The 23789-nt window shown below is 43.9% G+C and overlaps 2 protein-coding genes across 2 annotated transcripts; both read left to right on the top strand.

Moving 5' to 3' along the window:
- Positions 1-37: 37 nt before the first annotated feature.
- Positions 38-976, top strand: LOC144266375 (olfactory receptor-like protein OLF2). Its single transcript, XM_077819832.1, has one exon. The coding sequence runs from the start codon at positions 38-40 to the stop codon at positions 974-976; it is 939 nt and encodes a 312-aa protein (XP_077675958.1).
- A 21640-nt stretch (positions 977-22616) lies between these two features.
- Positions 22617-23555, top strand: LOC144266449 (olfactory receptor 8U9-like). The gene has a single exon (XM_077819899.1). The coding sequence runs from the start codon at positions 22617-22619 to the stop codon at positions 23553-23555; it is 939 nt and encodes a 312-aa protein (XP_077676025.1).
- Positions 23556-23789: the final 234 nt, after the last annotated feature.

The following is a 23789-nucleotide window of genomic DNA, read 5'->3' as shown; positions in this document are numbered from 1 at the left end:
CACATCTCTGTAGCAGCCTGATCTCTGTGCAGAGGAGATGGAAGAGGGAAATCACTCAGAGGCAACTGAGTTCATTCTCTCAGGATTGACAGATCGTCTGGAGCTGCAGGTCCCCCTGTTTATGATGTTCCTACTGATTTATGGTATCACCCTGATGGGGAATGGGGGGATGATCTTGTTAATCACAATTGATCCCCGACTCCACACACCCATGTACTTTTTCCTCAGGAATTTGTCTTTCTGTGACCTCTTCTATTCCTCAACAATTTCCCCTAAGATGCTGCTGAATTTCTTTGCCGAGAGGAAAAGCATTTCTTACACTGCCTGTGCTGTGCAAATGTATCTCTTTGTCTCTTTTGCAGATATTGAGTGTCTCTTGCTGGCTGTCATGGCATATGACCGTTATATGGCCATCTGTAACCCACTGCTCTATACGGTCAGCATGTCCAGGCAGCTTTGTAAGCAGCTGGTGGCTGGGGTGTACGCTGTGGGGGTGGTGGATTCAATGATACACACATTTTGTACATTTCGGCTGTCATTCTGCAGCTCCAACATTATCAGTCATTTCTTCTGTGACATTCCCCCACTACTGGCACTCTCCTGCTCTGACACCCACATCAATGAGATTGTGATGTTTGCCTTCATTGGCTGTATTCTAGTGAGCAGCTTTGTGACTGTCTTTCTCTCCTATTTCTATATCATCTCCACCATCCTGCAGATCCGCTCTGCCGAGGGCCAGCAAAAGGCCTTCTCCACCTGCACTTTCCACTTGACTGCAGTAGTAATATTTTATGGCACCCAACTCTTCATGTATTTACGTCCCACCTCCAGGTATTCCATGGACATGGACAAAATAACCTCAGTGTTTTACACACTGGTGATCCCCATGTTGAACCCCCTCATCTACAGCCTGAGGAACACGGAAGTGAAGGATGCCCTGAGGAAAGTAACGAATAAACTCCTAACCAGTTCTTGAATCTGTTAACTCATTACCATAAGAGTGATGGGGAGCGGAAACAGGTGAATTCAATTCCCAGCCCACTGTAATGTAATTTCACAGATCCTATGATAGTATTGTTCATTACTGTTATTGTTATTAATTTGTTTGTCTTCCAACAAGGCCTGTAGGCCCCAATTAAGATCAGGGTTTTATTAAGCTACTCTCCCAGCAAAATTCCAGGGGGCACCTGTTTCACATGTGTGAATATATGTGGTGTGCTTTGAAAACATAGATCTATATTTATTGGGAAAGAAGAGGAGGGCATCTAATCTATCTCTCCCTCTGCTTTGTATTGGGTTTAGTTTCGATATGCAGTTGTAAGTATGAAGTGTGTGGTTTCTGTGGCTGAACCAAAGGGAGTTTTGTACACACTCCTGATCCTCTGCAGCCCTTTATGTCCTTTGTGGGGTTGTTGTAGAGATTTTCACTGGGTTTGTATCCATTCATGTGGAGGAGAAAGGTGATTTCCATCAAAATGGCCTTTATTTTAAGTTAAGGGAGCAACAAAACAACAAGTAAGAACAAGAGTAACATATCCAAAAGAGAACATGGTGTGTGTGCATCCTCTGTGAGAAGCTGCACTGAACTGAATACAAAGTAAAATGGAAAGGGTGAGTTTTCTCTAGGACATAAATTATACAGAAAGAAAAAGTCATATCAGACATGAGATGTTTATACCACATCAGCAGGTTAGCTATGAGGTCTAACTTTTAGTTCTGAGGGTAAGTCCTATGGACTCTGAAGAACAGGGATTCTGGGAATTGTACAGCTTGGGTTACAGATAGTGAGAAATGAATAGAGCTGGGACAATAGCGGATTTTTGGGTTTGTGTGTGGTTATAAAACATTCAGAAACAAATTCAGTTTAATCTGATCCAAATCTGAAAATTCCTTAAATGTTTGGCAAATTGAAAACATTGACAGAAATGTCCTGTGGGGTCGAAGGAACTATTTAGCATGAGCAGAAATGGAACATTTCCTTTCCTTCCTGGATACTTTTCGATGTCAAAGCAAAGACAATGTAGGGCCACACTGACAAAAGTGATGGGAATGGAAGAGGCGGTAATGGTGCTGTTTCCCTTGTAGACTTTAACCCAGTGATTAGATCACTCCCGTTGGTAGTGGGAGATTCCGGTCAATCCTCCCTCTCTCTGATGGGGAGAAAGTGGGTCTCCCACATTGCCGGACAGTATCCTGGTGACTGGGCTATGTTCTGTCCTGCATCATTTTCAGGACTGGTCTACGCTACTCCTGTAAATTGATCTAAGTTATGCTACTTCAAGTTGACTAAGTCCACACCATGCTATGTCAACGGGAGAGTTACGTAACTGAAGTACTGTAACACAGATCATCCAACAGCGTTAGTGTAAATCAGCCCTGAGCAATATCCACTTTGGAACGCAGTCTCTGAGGGACGTGGAGTACAGATTTCAACAGGTGAGGGCTCTCCCACTGACTTAGCATGTCTTCCCCAGACCTTCTCAATCAACACCATTTCATCTATTGCAGTAGTACCAATTGAGCCAGTTGTGTAGATATGGCCTCAGTCTCTCCTGTTGAAGCTCTTGCATTGTGGATAAAACACGGGAAGAATCACAGGGCCAGAAAGAGAGAATGACTCTATAGACAAGTGGTTCGGGGCGCCAACATGTTCAACTTCGTGTCTCTGTTCCAATGGTTTTTTAATTAGTTTTCCACCGTAGAACAACTTTGAAGGAGAGATTGAGAGCAACTCAGACAGGAATAGCACATCACTCAGGGGCTGGGATGCTTTCAGGAAATACAGGAAAACCAAGTGTATATCTTTGCCCAGCACTGGACAGAAGGGGGAATTGAACCTGGATCTCCCACCTCACCAGTGAACACCCTACCTATTGAGCTAAAAATTACAAAGAGAGGGAGCATCACCACCTCCTACCACTGGCTGCTTTGCGACCAGCACCTAAATCCTCCTCCCCAACACACATTGTTTTGGGACAAGGCTATTAGGAGACTTTGTAACACATTTGTGAATAATTTCAGGTGAACCCCAATGGCATTGTTTTTTACAATAAATTATTCATAAATTTAATAGTGAAAAGGGCAAGGTCATGCATTTAGGGATTAATAAGAATTTTTGTTGTAGATTTTTGTTAGAGATAAGGAGGTGTTAGTACCGTTATACAAGGCACTGGTGAGACCTCATCTGGAATATTGTGTGCAGTTCTGGTCTCCCATGTTTAAGAAAGATGAATTCAAACTGGAGCAGGTACAGAGAAGGGCTACTAGGGTGATCCGAGGAATGGAAAACCTGTCTTATGAAAGGTTTCAGAGTAGCAGTGTGTTAGTCTGTATTCGCAAAAAGAAAAGGAGTACTTGTGGCACCTTAGAGACTAACCAATTTATTTGAGCATAAGTTTCGTGAGCTACAGCTCACTTCATTGGATGCATCTGGCTTCAAACCTAATCTTGATAAATTTATGGAAGGGATGATATGATGGGATAGCTTAATTTTGTCAATTAATTGATCTTCAACTATTAGCGGTAGATATGCCCAATGGCCTGTGAAGAGATGTTAGATGGGGTGGGATGTGAGTTACTACAGTGAATTCTTTCCTGGGTATCTGGCTGGTGAACCTTGCCCAATTGCTCAGGGTTCAGCTGATTACCATATTTGGGTCGGGAAGAAATTTTCCTCCAGGGCAGATCTGCAAAGGCCCTGAGGGTTTTTCGCCTTCCTCTGCAGCATGGTGGAAGCACTTGCTGGAGGATTCTCTGCACCTCAAACTCTTTCAACCACGATTTGAGGACTTCAATAGCTCAAACATAGGTTAGAGGTTTGTTACAGGAGTGGGTGGGTGAGGTTCTGTGGCCTGCGTTGTGCAGGATGTAAGACTAGATGATCATAATGATCCCTTCTGACCTTAAAGTCTATGATTCTATGATCAGTCTGGCAGAAATTCCCTCATTTCTAGATACTTTTTTTGTCCCAACACTGGAAAATTACGTAAAGAGACTTTTGGAGAGGTGACCGACACATGAAGTGGAATACAGTCACCTCAGTTTTCTATCATATTAAAAAGCCCTCACAGTCTGTACTAAAGCCATTACTTTGACTCAGCTATGATACGCAGCAGCGCCATAGTGTAGATGCTTTCCACTTTGATGGAAGGGCTTTTCCTTCAATGTAGTTAATCTACGTCTCCGAGAGGAAGTAGTACGGTGAATGAAAGAATTACACTGAGGGTCAGTACAAGCTAATTACCTCACACAGCATGTGAAAAATTTCCCAGCCCTGTGTGATGGAGCTCCGTTAATCTAATTTTTAAGCATAAACCAGGCGTCAGAGAAGATGCTGATGGAAAAGACCAATTGGGAAATCTAGTCCTATCTCCCTGCAGAAAGCAGAATCCCCTTCAGTTCTTTTTGTTCAGGAGAGTTGGAAATATGCCAGCTGTCCCAGCTTCCCCGTAGAGATTATTCTGCATTCTGACTGAGATCAGTGTCAGGCTGTGTGCATGTTGTGGGCACTCTGTCTGTGTGTGTGTGTTTGGTGTGCATCAGGCATGATGTGTTTGCATGTGGTGGGGGGTATAGTGGAGCTGAATGTCAAAGGTAGGCAGGTGTGTGTCCCTTGCCCTGCCCACGGCGAAGCTTAAGAAGTGTTCCTCTCTCTAGCACTCAGATGCCCAGCTCCCAGTGGGGTCCAAACCCCACATAAATGCACTTTACTCTGCATAAAGCTTATAGAGGGGAAACTCTAATTTGTTCACCCTCTCTAACAATGATACAGAGATATGCACAGCTATATGCCCCTCCAGGTATTAATACGTACTCTAGGTTAATTAATTAGGAAAAAGTGATTTTATTAAAGACAAAAGGTAGGATTTAAGTGGTTCCAAGTAATAACACAGAGAGCAAAGTAAATTACCAAGAAAAATAAAATAAAACACGCAAGTCTATGCCTAATAGAGTAAAAATTAAATGAAGGTATATCTACCCTCAGAGATGTTCCAATAAGCCTCTTTTACTGACTAGACTTCCTCCTAATCTGGGTCCAGCAATCACTCACACCCCTGTAGTTACTGTCCTTAGTTCCAGTTCCTTTCCGGCATCTCCTTGGGGTGGAGAAACTATCTTTTGTGCCAGCTGAAGGCAAAATGGAGGGGTTTCCCCCGGGGCTTATATATTCTCTCTCTTGTGGGAGGAAACCCCTTCCCCTCTCCTATGGAGAACCCAGCTCCAAGATGGAGTTTTGGAGTCACATGGGAAAGTCACATGTCCATTCATGACTCAGTTCCTTACAGGCAGACGCCAAATTCCCAGGAAAGCTCACGTGTGGATTGGCGTCTCTCAAAGTTCATTGTTAGCTTAAGTGTTTCTCGATTGGGCACTTACAGAGCCTTTTCTCAAGAACCTGACCAACTGCTTCACTGAGGCTACTTAAAATCAAACAAGTACATAACAAGTATTCATAACTTCAAATACAAAAATGTTACATGCATGGAAATAGGATGAATATATGCAGTGGATCATAACCTTTGCAGAGATATTTCTTACATGGCATATCTAGCATAAACCACATTCCAGTTATGTCATATTTACACTCATAAGCATATTTCTAGAAAGCATTATGGGGTGCAACGTCACGTCCTCCTCCTGAACACACTGCCAGAGGCTTGGACACTGTCCATGGTGGAGGCAGTGCATGTAAAATCTCTGATTGTTTCTCTTCACACCCCTTTTTAGTACCTTTAGAAAGTATGATGTCATTCATAGGTTTTCTAGCAAGGTTTGGGGTTTTTGGTCCCCTGATGTCTCAAAAGAGGTTGGGATGTAGAATTGCTAATTGAAGGTAGACAGCAATATCTGTTAAAGTGTAGGTGTCTTGGCATTTATCCACCAAGGCCATGAGGCAGTGTGCCTCAGTTTCCCCTTCCACACAACAGTGTAGGTCTCTTATGCTTTTGATGCTATGCCAAGCTTCCAGCCTCTTTACAGTATAAGCCAAAAAGTTACATGCTTTGGGGACTGTCTTGTCATCATCCCTAGCATGAACAAAAGTTTTTTTTCCACAAAACAGTTGTGTCCCACATCTTTCAAGGGTTTATCACGAGTATTATCTCCTTTGTCTTGACCCATAGATGAAGTAGCAAAAGACACAAGATTAACAGAAAATCTTCAGCGGACAGGCTTTGTACACACAAATTGCTTGTTTAGTGTCTATTGCATTTCCCAATTCCTTTGTGTACCCTGGTAGGTGCTCTGATGCAGATTCTTCTGTCTTGCTTTTAATTTAGGCATGTGTTTCAGGCTTTGGCAAGGAAAGGGGGTACTGCAACCATGCCTGCCCTTGGCCCCTCCCTCTTTTGAAACTTTCCAAGTGCAGAGTTTTTCTCCCACCAGCCTTGAAGAGACTGTGTTATTTTTTATAAGGATATCAGGAATAACATTCTTTGTGTGCTTTGAGCGCTTTGGATCGGTAAGATCCCCTCAATTACCAACAGGTCATCTGGGTGGGCGCCTCTCCAATCCCCCATTCACCTTCTATCTGGACTTCCTTCTCTGGGCTCTCCTCGGGGTCAGACACTCCTGCGTCCCCCAAGAGGGAGGGTTACTCTGGTCCAGCTGTGGGCTCACAGCTACCAGCTATGACAGACCCTTCCCTGGCCAGTAAAATCCCGCTCTTTCCCTCAGGTTGGGCTTGCTTCCAGCTACAGAGTCCCTGGGGTCTGTTCCCACCACAGCGGTTACCAGGACTTCAACTTCCACCTTTGGGGTACATGTTTCTGTGCACCCCAGAGCAGGGCCTGTCCCATGCTGACCTGCAACTTCCTAGCAGTCAGCAGCTGGGATGGCCTCCTTGTTACAGGTGGAACATTCCCCTCCCCAAGGCAGATGATCACAGGACAGGAGCTGGCTTTGTCCAGACCCTCCAGCAAGGACTTGCCTTGAGCCCCGGAGCTACAGGAACTGGATACAGACATTCCTGCCCCCAAAGCTGCATGTTTCACTGCTACAGAGGAATTTAAGAGACTCTCTCCTATTCCCCCACTAGCCCAAGTGACTTCAAACACCCCCCACCCCCCGCCCTGGGGCTTTGATCACAAGATTCCTTCCCGCTGTTAACCAAGCCAGGGACCGATTCCACCACATCAAAGAAATGATTCCCCAGTCAAAACAGTGCAAGATTGTGTGCCACTGTGGCAACAGTCAGCTCAGCCTGCAAATCACCAGTTTCCATGTGTACCTTAGCTAAAGGGGCAAGGACTTTCTAACCTCCCACCAGTTCTAATTCTGCCATTTTCCATGGCAACAAATCCTTCTCCTGGATCAGGTCCCTCCTGACCACAGAAATCTCTGCACTCGTGTCCCTCAATCCTAGGAGAACTTTCCCATTCAGTTTAACAGCACACATATACTCACTGCTTGGCTGGGTGGAAGCCCCCTTTACAAATCCTGTGTGGAAGGAGGCAGCAGCCTGGCTCTGAGAAGCAGCAGCTTCATGTGTTACCTGCTGCCTGTTCCCACTCAGCAAAGGACATTTATTCCTCAGGTGCTCAGTGGACTCACAATCCGAGCACCTCTGGGGCTCCTCTGCATGTACAGGAGACTTTGGATGAGTAACAGGGGAATGGGGAGGTGAATGCCCAGCCTCCTCTTTCCCTGTGGTAAAACAGTGATTCTGCTTCCCCCAACCCTATGTCCCTCTGCCCCTGGTTTCTGTTTAGTTGCAGCTTTTGATGGCTCAAAAGAGTCTGCAAACTCAGCCAATCCACCCACTGCATCCACATTTTTGTCCCACAAGACCTGTTTTTTTAAATTTACCACAGTTTGAAGCATCATCAATACCCATCTTATTGAATATATCCAGAGCTCTTCCAGTCAATTTTACGACCAATGTGGTCATTTTTTGATTGTCAGGAATTGTATGGAGGATGCACAAACATGATGAAATATTCGGCAATATCACTGGACTCATCATACCGTGGATATTGTTGCTCCCATTTGTGTATTTTGGGGAAGTGGGGCCAGCTGCTAGTGGGTTTTGTATCTTCCACTCCATAACAGCCAGTTCATGCTTCTGGGCCTCAACCTGGGCCTGTATTTCTCTGTCTCTTAACTCCAGGGATCATTTGTCCCTGGCTGCCTCTGCTTCACTAGCCCTTTTGTGGGCAGCTTCTTCCCTGGCTGCCTTTGCCTCTTTGAGCTTCAACTGAAACTCCAGGACCTTTGCCTTCTCTTCTGCTTCCAGTCTGGCCAGCTCTACCTTAGCAGCTGCCGCACTGGTAGTCATTTTTCTGCTTTCTTGTGCTGGGCCACACCCCCTCTGCAGTTCACTGAAACTGAGATGCACTCAGCTCAGGGGCTTCTTAGTTAACAGAGACTTTCCCATTGCCCAGTGTTCAGCCTTTCTGGGCAGTCTGCAACTTCTGCAGTTCTAGATTCTTTTGATCTTCACTCTTACTTATTTTGCTTATTTTTCTGTCCCTAATTCCCTTACCTGAAATAAGGAAACAGAAAATAGCAAACCAGTAACCACTTTGTTCTCCACCCACCACACTCAAAACTAATGCAAAATCACAACCAGAATATCAAAGCAATCAGCTGTGCACAGATCCTGCTTGACTACACCACTGTGAGGTGTTGGGTCTCAGAAACCCCTTTGGGACTGTCACCCGATGTGCTGAGTCTCCCTCTGAACCTGTTTCCCCTGACAGCTTGGGACTTAACTACCTTATCTTGTTTGAGCCAGACACACTTGCCTGATGTACACCCAGATCCACGTCTCTACCATGTCCCCCACAAGCTTCAGGCTTCACTGAAAACAGCTTAAGAAGTGCTACTGTCTCCAGCACTCAGATACCCAGCTCCCAATGTGGTCCAAACCCCAAATAAATCTGTTTCACTCTATACAAAGCTTATACAGGGTAAACTCATAAACTGTTTGCCTTTTATAACACTGATAGAGAGATACACACTGCTGTTTGCCCCCTTCCACCCCCGCCAGGTATTAATACATACTCTGGGTTAATTAATAAGTAAAAAGTGATTTTATTAAATACAAAAAGTAGGATTTAAGTGGTTCCAAGTAATAACAGACAGAACAAAATGAATTACCAAGCAAAATACAATAAAACACATAACTCTAAACCTAATACAGTAAAAAACTAAATGCAGGTAAATCTCACCCTCAGAGATTTTGCAATAAGCCTCTTTTACAGACTAGACTTCCTCCTAGTCTGGGTCCAGCAATCAATCACACCTCTGCAGTTACTATCCTTTGTTCCAGTTTCTTTCAGGCATCTCCTTGGGGTAGAAAGACTACCTTCTGTGACAGCTGAAGACAAAATGGAGGGGTTTCCCCAAGGGCTTATACAGTCTCTCTCTTGTGAGTGGAAACCCCCTCCCCTCGCCTAGGGAGAATCCAGCTCCAAGATGGAGTTTTGGAGTCACATGGGCAAGTCACATGTCCATTCATGACTCAGTTCCTTACAGGCCGAAGCCACATTCCCAGGAAAGCTCACATGTGGATTGGTGTCTCTCAAAGTTCATTGTTATCTTAAGTCTTTCTTGATTGGGCGCTTACAGAAAATAGTCTCTTCTTGAAAAGTTTTTTTGATGAGAGATTGGATTTTCCAGTCAACTCTTTTTTCCATGAAATTATCTTTTCCCTGAAAGTTATAAGATTTCCATCAACATGCCAAACTCTCCTCCTCCCTGAACCATAGCTGTGGGACTCTGGTGATGTTCCAGGGCAGTTCAGCAAGAGAAGAGAACATCATGAATCATGGGGGATGTAGTCCAGCCTGGAAGCCTGGCCTACAGGGAAGAGATTGGTGGTATGTGGTATCTGAGGCACCCCATAGTATTTCTGATCTGAAATGTTAAGGTTTAGCAAAAAAAAATTGGTCTCCACAAAAAAAAAAAAAAACCCTGTGTGGATCAACTCTACGCAGTACCCAGCTGTCACTGAAAACAGCAGGATGAAATATACCCCAAACCTCATACTCTGTAACTGTGGTAGAAATTGCATCATTTAATAACACAGTGAGAAAGAGTAGGTCAAATTATTCCCCAGGGCACCAATTACACTGAGGGTGGCTTTAGTTCACTGAATACGTTAATTAGGTTTTATGGCTATCTGAGCTCAGTTATTCCCAGTTGCTTAAGGAATCCTGTCCCACAGATCACAAATCTCCATATAAAACTTCTCAAATGCTCCAAACTTGCAGGTTTTGTCAATGGGGAAACACCACCACATCTCTCTCTCTCTTCTCAGCAGGCATGTGCTCTGGTCCTGAATTACAGTCACACACGCCCACACGCAGACACCATGGTGATCAACAGGTATTAAATTCCAGACCTCAAGCACTAAAAGCTTTAGTCCCAACTCCTACCCCTTCAGCTAAAGAATGACCTGCTGTGTTGGAAAAAAGAGTCTATTACATAGTCACTGAAGCTAGAGCTCAAGTAAATGCCAAAAAGCTTAATTAGCACAATGAGCCACTTTACCCCAAACGGAGAAGCCAAGCCACAGAGCTCCCCTTGCTCAAAGAGGATGGAAAGATTGACACTCCTTTACTCTCACCCCTTCTTCAGCTAACAAATAATCTCTTCACACAGAGATGACTTTCGCCCTGGTTCTCTCACAGCAGAGTCACAAGTCACTAGTTGTTGCTTGGAGTAGTGAACAGGAGTGTTTGTGCAGGGAGCATGATTAACCTGCTTGCCATTGTATTTGCACAGCATGTGCATTTTCTCGAACACCTGGAATGACCAGCTGTGATCAGTACCAACGGGTACTGATGACCATTGAGAAACTGGTTTCAGAGTAACAGCCATGTTAGTCTGTATTTGCAAAAAGAAAAGGAGAACTTGTGGCACCTTAGAGACTAACCAATTTATTTGAGCATAAGCTTTCATGAGCTACAGCTCACTTCATCAGATGCATTGAGCAACTGATTTCCATTTATCTTCACTTACTTCATTACAGAGAAGGGACAGTTTTTCTGCACCATCCACCTGCCCACATCTCTGTAGCAGCCTGATCTCTGTGCGGAGGAGATGGAAGAGGGAAATCACTCGGAGGTGACAGAGTTCATTCTCTCAGGACTGACAGATCGTCCGGAGCTGCAGGTCCCCCTCTTTGCGGTGTTCCTACTGATTAATGGTGTCACCCTGGTGGGGAATGGGGGGATGATCTTGTTAATCTGGGTTGATCCCCGACTACATACTCCCATGTAATTTTTCCTCAGTAATTTGTGTCTGTGACCTCTGCATTTCCTTGATAATTTCCCCTAAAATGCTGCTGAATTTATTAGCCGAGAGGAAAAGCATTTCTTACACTACTTGCTCTATGCAAATGTATCTCTCTATCGTTTTTTCAGATGTTGAGTGACTCTTGCTGGCTGTGATGGCGTATGACCGTTTTCTGGCCATCTGTAACCTGCTGCTCTATATGGTCACCATGTCCAGGCACCATTGTAAACGGCTGGTGGCTGGGGTGTACGCTGTGGGGGTTGTGGATTCAATGATATACACGTGTTTTACATTTCGGCTGTCATTCTGCAGCACCCACATTATCAATCATTTCTTCTGTGATGTCCCCCCACTGTTGGCGCTCTCCTGTTCCGACACCCGCATCAATGAGATTGTGATGTTTGCTTTCATGAGCTGCATTGCAGTGAGCAGCTTTGTGACTGTCCTCCTCTCCTATGTCTATATCATCTCCACCATCCTGCAGATCTGCTGTGCTGAGGGCCGGCGCAAAGCCTTGTCCACCTGCACTTTCCACTTAACCTCTGTGGTCCTGTTTTTTTGACACCTTCCTCTTTATGTATATGCGTCCCACCTCCAGCTATTTCATGGACAGAGACAAAATGACCTCAGTGTTTTACATGCTGGTGATCCCCATGTTGAACCCCTTCATCTACAGCCTGAGAAACACAGAGGTGAAGGATGCCCTGAGGAACTCAATGAAGAAACTCCTAACCAATTCTTGAATCTGTTTAACTCTGTATTGGTTTCTTGGTGGGGAGTGGAAACATGTGAATCGAATTCCCAGCCCATTACAAATAAATTTCGCAGAGCCCATGGAAGTATTGTTCATTATTGTCTTGTTATTACTTTGTTTGTATTCCAACAAGGTCTGCTGGCCCCAACTGAGATCAGTGGATGAAACATGGGAAGCATAACAGAGCCAAAGAGAGAGAATGATTTTATAAGCTGGTGGCTAGGGGCACCCACCTAGAGCGTGAAAAGTTCAACTTTATGTCTCAGGACATTGGGTGGCTGTTTGAAAGGGGCTTCTGTGACCCAACCCATCACACAGAGTTTAGGAATAAAATTAGGAATAAAATTGCAAAAGTAAGAGAGAGAAACTGGGGAGACAGAGAGAGAGAGTGTGAGTTTGTGTGTGCGTGCACGTGCAGGGGGAGCATTGCTCAGTGGTTTGAGCATTGACCTTGTAAACCCCGGGTTGTGAATTCAATCCTTGAGGGGGGCATTTAGGGACTGGGGCAAAAATTAGGGATTGGTCCTGCTTTAAGCTGCGGTTTGGACGTGATGACATTCTGAGGTCCCTTCCAACCCTGATATTCTATGATAGCTAGAATCAGTGAATTTCTTCTGGACTAATCATTTATTGTCAAAAACAGTACTGTTTGGATTGACCTGAAACTCTTCACAAATGTGTTACAAATACGCTGAATAGTTTTGTCCCAAAACAATGTGTGTGTGTGTGGGGGGGGGTTTCATTAAGGTCGCAGCACAGTCACTGTAGGAGGCAGTGGTGGTCCATCCCTTTGTAATTTTCACCCCAACAGTTGGGGTGTTCACCTGTGAGGTGGGAGATCCAGGTTCAATTCCCCCTTCTCTCCAGTGCTGGGAAAAGCTCTGTGTGACATTGCACTCCATATGCTTAATGAAAATATGCTTCTCAATAAGACAAAACTGGAATATGCTTCATTCTAAGTGCCCCATGTAACATATAATTATAAATCTTATAATCTAGTAAGTGTGTTCATCCTAGTTCTTTACATGGATTATTTTTACATCTGGAATTAGGAGAATAAGATATTAACTTGTATTAATTAACTGATTAATTAATTAAATTAATTAATTAACTGATTTAGACATATTAAGTGGAGGCCATTAAAGGTGCTTCAGAATCAATGAACTGTAAATGGCTCTTTTTACCTGAAAGCCTTCCTGTGTACCTGTGGGATAATCCAGGAAGAATGGAGATTGGGGTTTTACAATGACAAGTGACCATGTCACCAGAAATTGAGCTCCATCTTGAAGCTGGTATTTTTCCTGAGGGGGGTGGAATTCCAAATAAGGGTTTCTCACATTGGGGAAGTTCTATATAAAATGGAGAAGAAAACAATGAGTGTTTTCAGCTGGTTTAAGAGATGGCCTCCCCACCCCAAGAATACCTACAATCACCTAGAAACATAAGGACTGTAACCACAGGGCTGGGTGAGAACAGGCTGGACCTAGGTCAGAAAAGGCATCTTTATATCAAATAACATCTAGGGTGAGAAGTTAACTGATTTCTGAATGTATTAAGCTTAGCCTTGCATGTTTTGCTTTGTGATTTACTTTGTTCTATCTGTTATAACTTAAACCCACTTAAATCTGACTTTTTATACTTAATAAAATCACTATTGTTTATTTATAAACTCAGTGTGAGTAATTGTTACCTTGTGGGAAAACAGCTGTGCATATCTTTCTTACAGTGATACAGGTGGCAAATGTATTATTTCACCCTGTATAAGCTTTATGCAGAGTAAAATGGATTTATCTGGGGTTTAGAGCCGTTTGAGAGCTGGTTGTCTGCCTGCTGTTGACAGGTATCCCGCTGAGCTGTTTTCAGTCTACATATGCAGTTTTGGGGGTGTGGCCGGCTTCTTGGTCTGTGTTTCAGCTGGCTAGCATGTCTGGCTCAACAAGGCAGGGTTCTGGAGGCCCAGGCTGGCAGGGGAAACAGCACATGAGATAACAGGAGGGAGAGAGGGGGATGGCATGCTTGGAGACTTTCTTGCAACATCTGTGGAGATGCTGCAGAGATCTTCAGAGTTAACCACCAGTGACCAAGAAATGAAGGGGAGTACAGTAACCTCAGTTTCATATTATATTCAAAAGGCCTCATGGGAGAGACAGCGATCGAGACCAGCTGATTCTCTGGCCCTCTGTGTTCCATTTCCACAAGGATGATGATCCAGGGAAGAAATATCAAAGTCATCCCAGGAAGCAGCTCCAGAGGTACTAAGGGTAACGTTGGTGTAGTTAGCAAACAGGGAAAGATTCAGCTCTGGTTTTATGGTTCTGATTTTAGGGTTCTGAGCAGGTACTTCTTCTGTCGTCAACTCATTGTAAGTGAAGGGTGGGAAAACAAAGAGGTACCACCAAGTCATGAGCAAATAAACCAATTTCAGAACACTTCAGCCTTTAATTGAAATGAGAGTGAGCCATTCATGGGAGGGGAAGGAAGGAATTATTCTGAGAGGAGAAATTTCAACTTTTCTGAACATATTTACCTATCAAAAGAAGGAAATAGGTGAATTAAATTCCCAGCCTATTATGAAGTAATTTCGTAGAGCCCGTGGGAGTATTGTTCTTTACTGTATTTTTATTATTATTAATTTGTTTCTGTAAGAACAAGGTCTGCAGGCCCCAACTGAGATCAGTGGGAAAAACATGGGAAGCATCACAGGGCCAGAGAGAAAGATTGATTTTATAAGCTGTTGGCTAGGGGCATTCACCCAGAGGGTGAAATGTTCACCTTTACATCTCAGGACATCAGGTGGAAGTTCCAAAGGGGTTTCTGTGACCCAACCAGATACAAAGAGTTTTAGGAATAAAATTAGGAATAAAATTGCAAAAGTGTGTGTGTGTGTGTGTGCGTGTGTGTGTGTATGGAGGGCAGTGGGAGGATAGCACAAGAGCCAATGGACTTCAATCGCAGCAGGGTGGTTTAGGTTGGACATTAGGAAAAACATCCCAACAGTGAGGGTGGCTGTGCACTGGAGTAACTTGACCGGGAAGGTTGTGGAATCTCCACCATTGGAGATTTTTAAGAGCAAGTTAGACAAACACCTGTCAGGGATGGTCTAGATAATACTCAGTTGTGCTGTGAGTGCAGAAGAGTGGAGTAGATGACCTCTCGAGGTCCCTTCCACTCCTATGATTCTATGATCGCAGAAGGATCCCTGCACTGGGAGGAGGGGGGACGCCAGCCTGAGCAGTGGGTAGGGCAAGGGATATGGACCTGCCCACACTTGATATTCAGCTCCACTCTACCCCCACCACATGCGCACACAGAGTGCCCAATGCACACCAAATACACACACACACAGAAGGGGCAATACAGACACACACAATGCCCACTACACACACACAGAGTTCAAATACATACAACACACAGTGTCCACTGCATACAACACATACAGTATTAACTGCACAGCAAACACACACACACAGCCTGACACTGAGCTCAATCAGAATGCAGAATAATCTCTACTGGGAAGCTGGGACAGCTGCAATATTTCCAGCTCTCCTGAACAAAAAGAAACAAAGGAGATTCTGCTGCCCTGGCAGAGAGATAGGACTAGATTTACCAACTGGTCTTTTCACTTGACATCTTTTCTGAGGCTTGGTTTAGGCTTAAAAATATATATCAACAGAGCTCCATCACACTGGGCAGGGAAACTTTTCACATCCTGTGTGAGGCAGTTAGTTTCTACTGACCCTCAGTGCAATTCTTCCATTGACCTAGCTGTTGTCTCTCGGAGACAAGGATTAACTACATCGGAGGAAAAACCCTTCCATCAACGTGGAAAGCATCTACACTACGGTGCTGCTGCACACCATATCTGAGTCAATGTAACGGTCTTAGTATAGACGTTCCCTGAATCAATGGGGGAGTTTTCCCCTTCCTATTAAAGCTATTTTTCTCTCCTTTTCCATCATTCTTCTCCCACCCTTGGTAAAGCTCTTTCCTTCTTTTGATAGGTAAATATGTTCAGAAATTTTTACTCTCAGCATCGTTCCTTCCTTCCCCTGCCATGAATGTCATTTAAATTAAAGGCTGAAATGCTCTGAAACTGACTTCTTTGCCCATGACTTGGTGGTACCTCTTTCTTTTTCCTCCCTGCACTTACAATGAGTTGAGAAGGACGGAAGCAGTACCTGATCAGAACCCTAAAATCAGACATAGAGTCGAATCTTTCCCTGTTTGCTAACTGCACCGACGTTACCCTTAATACCTCTGGAGCTGCTTCCTTCGCCAGAAGAGGTTACATTTGACTTTGATAACTTTGAGATTTTCTCCCTGGACTATCTTTACTCCCAGACAACAGGTGTGCACAGCACATGCAATTAATGTTGTTGCAGTGTCTTTCCTTCTGGAAATGGAACACAGAGGGCCAGAAAATCAGCTGGCCTGGATCGCTGTCTCTCCCGTGAGGTCATTTTAATATGATACAAAACTGAGGTGACTGTATTCCACTTTATTTGTTGGTTACCTCTTCAAATGTCTCTTTAAGTAATTTCACAGCGTTGGGACACAAAAAGTGTCTAGAAATGAGTGAATTTCTTCTGGACTAATCATTTATTGTCAAAAATAATACCATTTGGATTGACCTGAAACTATTCACAAATGTGTTACAAATACGCCTAATAGCTTTGTCCCAAAACAGTGTGTGTGCGGGGGGAGGATTTAGATGCTGGTCAGAATGCAGCCACTGCAGGAGGCAGTGGTGGGCCTTCCCTTTGGAATTTTTATCTCAAGAGTTGGGGTGTTCACCTGTGAGGTGGGAGATCCAGGTTCAATTCCCGCTTCTGTCCAGTGCTGGGCAAAGCTGTCTGTGACATTGCACTCCATATGCTTTATGAAAATATTCATATGAATATGACATCACTGGAATATGCTTTATGCTAAGTGCCCCTTGTAACATGTCATTATAAAGCCTATAATCTACCAAGTGTGTTCATCCTATTTGTTTACATGGATTATTTTTATGTCTGGAATTAGGAGAATAGGATATTAACTTGTATTACTGATTTAGACATATTAAGTGGAAGCCTTTAAAGGTGCTTCAGAATCAATAAACTGTGAATGGCTTTGTTCACCTGCAGGCCTTTCTCTGTACGTCTGGGACAAACCAGGAAGAATGGAGATTGGGGTCTTACAGTTTCATGTGACCATGTCACCAGATACTGAGCTCCATGTGAAGCTGGTACTTTTTCTGAGGGGGGTGAAATTCCAAACAAAGTTTTCCCATCTTGGGGAAGCTCCATGTAAAGTGGGGAAGGAAACAATGAGTGTCTTCAGCTAGCTTAAGGTATCCTCACAGTGATACCTGCAAGCACCAGGAAACATAAGGACTGTAACCACAGGGGTGGGTGAGAACATGCTAGACCCAGGTAAGAAAAGGCATCTAGTCTGAGAAGGATTTTACCTTAAATAACAACTAGGGTGAGAAGTTAACATTTGTAACTCATTTCTGACTCTATTAAGCTTAACCTTGTGCATTTTACTTTGTGATTTACTGTGTTCTATCTGTTACAACTTAAAATCAAGTAAATCCTACTTTTTGTACTTAATAAAATCACTTCTTTTTTATTTATAAACTCAGTGTGAGTAATTTTTATCTGGGGGGCAAACAGCTGTGCATATCTTTCTTGAAGTGATATAGGGGGCAAACATGTATCATTTTACCCTGTATAAGCTTTATACAGAGTAAAATGGATTTATTTGGAGTTTAGAGCCCATTGAGATCTGGGTATCGGTGTGCTAAAGACACGTATCCTACTGACTTTTTTTTCAATCTAGATCTGTAGCTTTGGGAGCGTGACCCGGACCTGGGGTCTGTGTTGCAGCAGACCAGTGTGTCTGGCTCAACAAGGCAGGATTCTGGAGGCTGAGAATGGCAGGGAAAATGGGCTCACAGGTGATTAGAGCCCATCATCTGACAGTCCCAAAGGTGGTCTCTGTGACTGAACCTGACACACTATGCACTTGGGTTTCCTGCATTTCCAAAAAACATCCCAGCCCCTGAGTGGTGTGCTATTCCAACCTGGGTTACTCTCAATCTCTCCTTTCACAGTTGTTCTACTGTGGATAACTAATTAAAGAACCATTAAAGAGCTTTATAGAGAGTAAAATGGATTTATTTGGGGTTTAGATCCCTTTGGGAGCTGGGTGTCTGCGTGCTGGAGACAGGTATCCTGCTGAGCTGGTTTCAGTCTAGATCTACAGTTTTGGGGGTGTGTCCCAGACCCTTGGTCTGTGTCGCAGCAGGCTAGCGTGTCTGGTTCTAAAAGGCAGGGTTCTGGAGGTCCAAGCTGGCAGGGAAAACAGCACACCAGATGACAGGAGGGAGGGACGGGGGTGACATGCTTGAAGATACTTTGTTGAAGCAGCTGCAGAGATGCTGCAGAGATCTTCAGTGCTAACCACCAATGAACAACACATGAAGGGGAATACAGTCACCTCAGTTTCATATAATATTGAAAAGGCCTCACGGGAGAGATAGCAATCGAGACCAGGTGATTCGCTGTCCCTGTGTGTTCCATTTCCAGAAGGAAAGACACGGCACCAACATTAATTGCACAGCACACTTTTTGTCCTGGGAGCAAAGATGCTCCGGGGAGCAAATCACAAAGTCATCCCAGGAAGCAGCTCCAGAGGTACTAAGGAAAACGTTGGTGTGGTTTGCAAACAGGGATAGATTCAACTCTGATTTTACGGTTCTGATTTCAGGGTTCTGAGCAAGTACTGCTTCCGTCCTCAACTCATTGTAAGTGAAGGGAGGGAATACAAAGAGGTACCACCGAGTCATGGGCAAACAAGTCAGTTTCAGTGCATTTCAGCCTTTAATTGAAATGAGAGTGAGCCGTTCATGGGAGGGAAACTAAGGAATTATTCTAAGAGGAGAAATGTCAACTTTTCTGAACATATTTACGAAAGAAAAGAAGGAAAGAGTTTTATAAAGGAGGGAGAAGAGTGATTGGAAAAGGAGAGAAAAATAGCTTTAAGAGGAAGGGGGAAAACTCTCCCAACAATTCAGGGAATGTCTATACTAAGGTCATTACATCGATTCAGCTATGGACTACAGCAGTGCTGTAGTGTAGATGCTTTCCACATTGATGGAAGGGTTTTTTCTTCGATACAGTTAATCCATGTCTCCGAGAGGCAGGAGTTAGGTCAATGGAAGAATGACACTGAGGGTCAGTACAAGCTAACTGCCTCAGACAGGGTGAGAAAAATTTCACCACCCTGTGCGACAGAGCTCTGTTCATCAAATTTTTAAGCATAAACCAGGCCTCAGAGAAGCTGCCAATGGAAAAGACCAGTTGGAAAATCTAGTCTTATCTCACTGCTATTTCAGCAGAATCTCCTTTGTTTCTTTTTGCTCAGGCAAGTTGGAAATATTGCAGCTGTCCCAGCTTCCCAGTCAAGATTATTCTGCATTCTGATTGAGCTCACTGTCAGGCTGTGTGTGTGTCTTTGGAGAAGAGTTGTAACTGTGTGTGTTGTATGAAGTGGGCATTGTGTGTGTTGTGTGTAGTGCACACTCTCTGTGTGTGTTTACTGGGCACTATGTGTGAGCATGTGTTGGGGGGTAAAGTGGAGCTGAATGTCAAGTGGAGGCAGGTACATTTCCCTTTCCCTGCCCGCAGCTCACTCTGGTCACCCCCTCCTCCCAGTGCAGGGCTGCTTGTAAGATCATAGAATCATAGGACAGGAAGGGACCTCGAGAAGTCATCTATTCCCCTCCCATGCACTCATGGCAGCACTATGCATTACCTAGACCATCCCTAATAGGTGTTTGTCTAAAATGCTCTTAAAAATCTACAATGGGGGAGATTCCACGACCTTCCTAGGCAAGTTATTCCAGTGCTTAGCCACCCTCACTGTTGGGATGTTTTTCCTAATGTCCAACCTAAACCACCCTTTCTGCAATTGAAATCCATCGGTTCTTGTCCTATCCTGTCGTCCCCCCCCCCCCAAGACGTTACTTTGCTGTTTTATTCCTAAAGTCTGTTTCACAGATTATAAATTATAGGAAATAAATAAAATTAAGAGAAGAATAATCGGGACAGAGCTGGGATGCTCAGAGATATTTTGCAGCATCTTCTGCAGATCTTTCTTTAATAGCACTAATGTGCCTGCCACTTACCTTCTCAGAAACTTCTATTTAAACACACTGGATTTGATCAAACAAAAAACCAAAGTTTATTGACCACAAAGATAGATTTTCAGTGAGTGAAAATAAGGAGTCATAGAAGTCAGACGTGGTTTCAAGAAAAATTAAGCTAGAATGCAACTTGTGGCTAAGTTAACAAATGATATGAAATTCAAAGCAAAAGTTTCCTAACGACATGCTTTCAGCAGTCTTACTGACCAAACTTCTTAGGTCAGAACCCCTCCCCCAGCCCTATGGCTGCTTCCTTTCTCCTTTCAGATGCACTGAATCAATGGGCAGAGAGAGAGAGAGATGCCTTGGGATGTCTGCCCCTTCTTTTTATAGTCCTATCCCTCCTTGAGAAACATTACCAGCTGGTTTCCAGAAGACAAAATGTCTATGTAGAAGGATGTTCCCTGCTGCTTTTTCCTCACCTTTTTAGGCTACCTTTGTTTCCGTTCCTGCTTGATGACTCTGGTCACTGTTTAGATACAAAATTAAGCAGAGCACACATTTCTTTGTTTAAGACAGACCAGTTTTCCAGCCTCAGTTTGTAACATGTATTTATAACAAGTTACAGTGTAATCTTATAACTTCACATACTTTATAAAAAATATATATTAATATTTGTGGTGAGAGCATGACTATTTCTAGTTGACTCATAGATTTATTTAGTATGTAAAAGTTGAGCTTTGTTTGCAGATAATATGCATGGAAGAGGGATAGTTTTGTGAACTGCAGAAGTCCATAGCATGCCACAAATACTGTTTTACATCATCACTGCACATATTTAGGAATTGTTCCTGAGTAACCAAATCACACATTTCTTCCAAGCTTGTAATGCCTTCTCCCCGTCACCCACTTATCTAACAAATCTCTCACTTCATTTACATAAGTCATATTACTCAATCAAGATCCCCACTTAAGACTCCTGAATTTAACCCTGTAGGTTTCATGTGTCATATGAAACTGTTTCAAAACCAGTTCCTTAAATTTACCATAGTTTGAAGCATCATCAATAAGAATCATCAATAGGAATCTTAATGAATATGTCCAGAGCTCTTTCAGTCAATTTTGTGACCAATGTGGTCATATTTTCATTGTTAGGAATTGTATGGAGGGTGCACAGTCTCCCTTCAAGAGGTGGGCAGACTCTCCGATCCCCCCTCAGCTTCCATCTGAACTTCCCTCCCTGGGATCCATTCTGGTTCTGTCATTTTCCAAGGAAACAAATCTTTCTCCTGGATCAGGTCCCTCCTGACCACAGAAAACTCTGCACCCGTGCCCCTTAATCCAAGGAGTACTTTCCATTCAGTTTAACAGCATGCATATGCTCACTGCTTGGTTGTTTAGAAGCCACCTTTACAAATCCTGTGTGGAAAGAGGCAGCAGCCTGGCTCTGAGAAGCAGCAGCACACAGAACACAGCTTGCACTGAAAACAGCAGGATTAAATATACCCCAAACCTCATACTCTGTAACTCTGATAGAAATTGCATCCTTTAATAACACAGTAAGAAAGAGTAGGTCAAATTAATCTCCAGGCCACCAACTACATTGAGGGTAGCTTTGGTTCACTGAATGCATTAATTCAGTGTTGTGTCTCTCTGAGCTCAGGGATTCCCAGTTGCTTCAGGAATCATGTCCCATAGAACACACGTCTCAGTATAAAACTTCCTGAATGCTCCTAAATGGCAGTTTCTTTCGATGAGAAAACACCAGCACACCTCTCTCTCTCTCTCTCTCTCTCTTCTAAGCAGCTACGTGTTATTGTCCTGAATTACAGTCACACAGACAAACATGCAGACACCATGTGGATCAGCGGCTATTGAATTCCAGACCTCCAGCACCAAAAGCCTCAGCCTGAACTCTGACCCCTTCAGCTAAAGGAGCGAACTGCTGGGTAGGAAAAAAATGGCAATTACCTAGTCACTGAAGCCAGGGCTTCCTATGATGACTCTCGGTTTTCTTACATGCTCCAGTAAATGCCAAACAGCTTAATTAGCACAGTGAGGAACTTTACTCCAAACCGACATGCCAAGCCATAGAGGTCCCCTTGCTGAAAGAGGGTGGAAAGATTGACACTCCTTTACTCTCACCCCTTCTTTAGCTACGGAATAATCCCTTCAGACTGATTCTCTCCCAGCAGAGTCACAAGTCCCAGTTTTCTGTTCGGAGTAGTGAACAGCAGTGTTCGTGTGGAGGGCATGATTAACCTGCGTGTTATTCTGTTTGGACAGTGTCTGCATTTTATCAAACACCTGGAATGATCAGCTGTGAACTTCTGGATCTGTGTACAAAGCCCTTTCCGGAGAGGGTACTGATGTCCATTGAGAAACTTATCTCCATTTATCTTCACTTACTTCATTACAGAGAAGGGACAGCTTTTCTGCACCATTCGCCTGCCCACATCTGTGTAGCTATCTGATCTCTGTTCAGAGGAGATGGAAGAGGGAAATCACTCAGAGGTGACTGAGTTCATTCTCTCAGGACTCACAGATCGTCTGGAGTTGCAGGTCCCCCTGTTTGCAGTGTTCCAACTGATTTATGGTATCACCCTGGTGGGGAATGGGGGGATGATCTTGTTAATCAAAATGGATTCCCAACTCCACTCCCCCATGTACATTTTCCTCAGTAATTTGCCTTTCTGTGACCTCTGCATTTCCTTGATAATTTCCCCTAAGATGCTGCTGAATTTCTTAGCTGAGAGGAAAAACAATTCTTTCACTGCCTGTGCTGTGCAAATGCATCTCTCTATTATTTTTGGAGATGTTGAGTGCCTCTTGCTGGCTGTGATGGCGTATGACCGTTATGTGGCCGTCTGTAACCCACTGCTCTATATGGTTACCATGTCCAGGCAGCTTTGCAAAAAGCTGATGGCTGTGGTGTACGCTGTGGGGATTGTGGATTCAATGATACACACGTGTTGTACATTTCAGCTGTCATTCTGCAGCTCCAACATCATCAATCATTTCTTCTGTGACGTCCTTCCACTGTTGGCGCTCTCCTGTTCTGACACCCACATCAATGAGATTGTGACATTTGCTTTCATGAGCTGCATTACTGTGAGCAGCTTTGTGACTGTCCTCCTCTCCTATGTCTATATCACCTCCACCATCCTGCAGTTCTGCTCTGCCGAGTGCTGGCACAAAGTCTTCTCTACCTGCTCTTTCCACTTAACCTCTGTGGTCCTGTTTTTTGGCACCCTCCTCTTCATGTATTTACGTCCAACCTCCAGCTATTCCATGGAAAGAGACAAAGTGACCTCAGTGTTTTACACGCTGGTGATCCCCATGTTGAACCCCCTCATCTACAGCCTGAGGAACATGGAGGTGAAGGATGCCCTGAGGAAAGCAATGAATAAACTGCTAACCAATTCTTGAATCTGATTAACTCAGTACTGGTTTAGTGGTGGGGAGTGAATATAGGTGAATTCAATTTCCCAGACCATTACAAAGTAATTCTGCAGAGCCCCTGGGAGTATTGTTCATTTGTTCATTATTGTATTGTTATTATTATTAATTTGTTTCTATAAGAACAAGGTCTGCAGGCCCCAACTGAGATCAGTGGAGAAAACCTGAGGAAGACTCACAGGTTCAGAAGGGAGAATGTTTCTA

This window comes from Eretmochelys imbricata, chromosome 6 (assembly GCF_965152235.1).
Source record: "Eretmochelys imbricata isolate rEreImb1 chromosome 6, rEreImb1.hap1, whole genome shotgun sequence".
Lineage (NCBI taxonomy): Eukaryota > Metazoa > Chordata > Testudines > Cheloniidae > Eretmochelys > Eretmochelys imbricata.
This window is presented reverse-complemented; position numbering and strand designations above follow the sequence as displayed.

Excerpts from the sequence above, each read along its gene's own strand:
- LOC144266449 (XM_077819899.1), top strand. The coding sequence starts at position 22,617 with ATGGAAGAGGGAAATCACTCAGAGGTGACTGAGTTCATTCTCTCAGGA.
- LOC144266375 (XM_077819832.1), top strand. The coding sequence starts at position 38 with ATGGAAGAGGGAAATCACTCAGAGGCAACTGAGTTCATTCTCTCAGGA.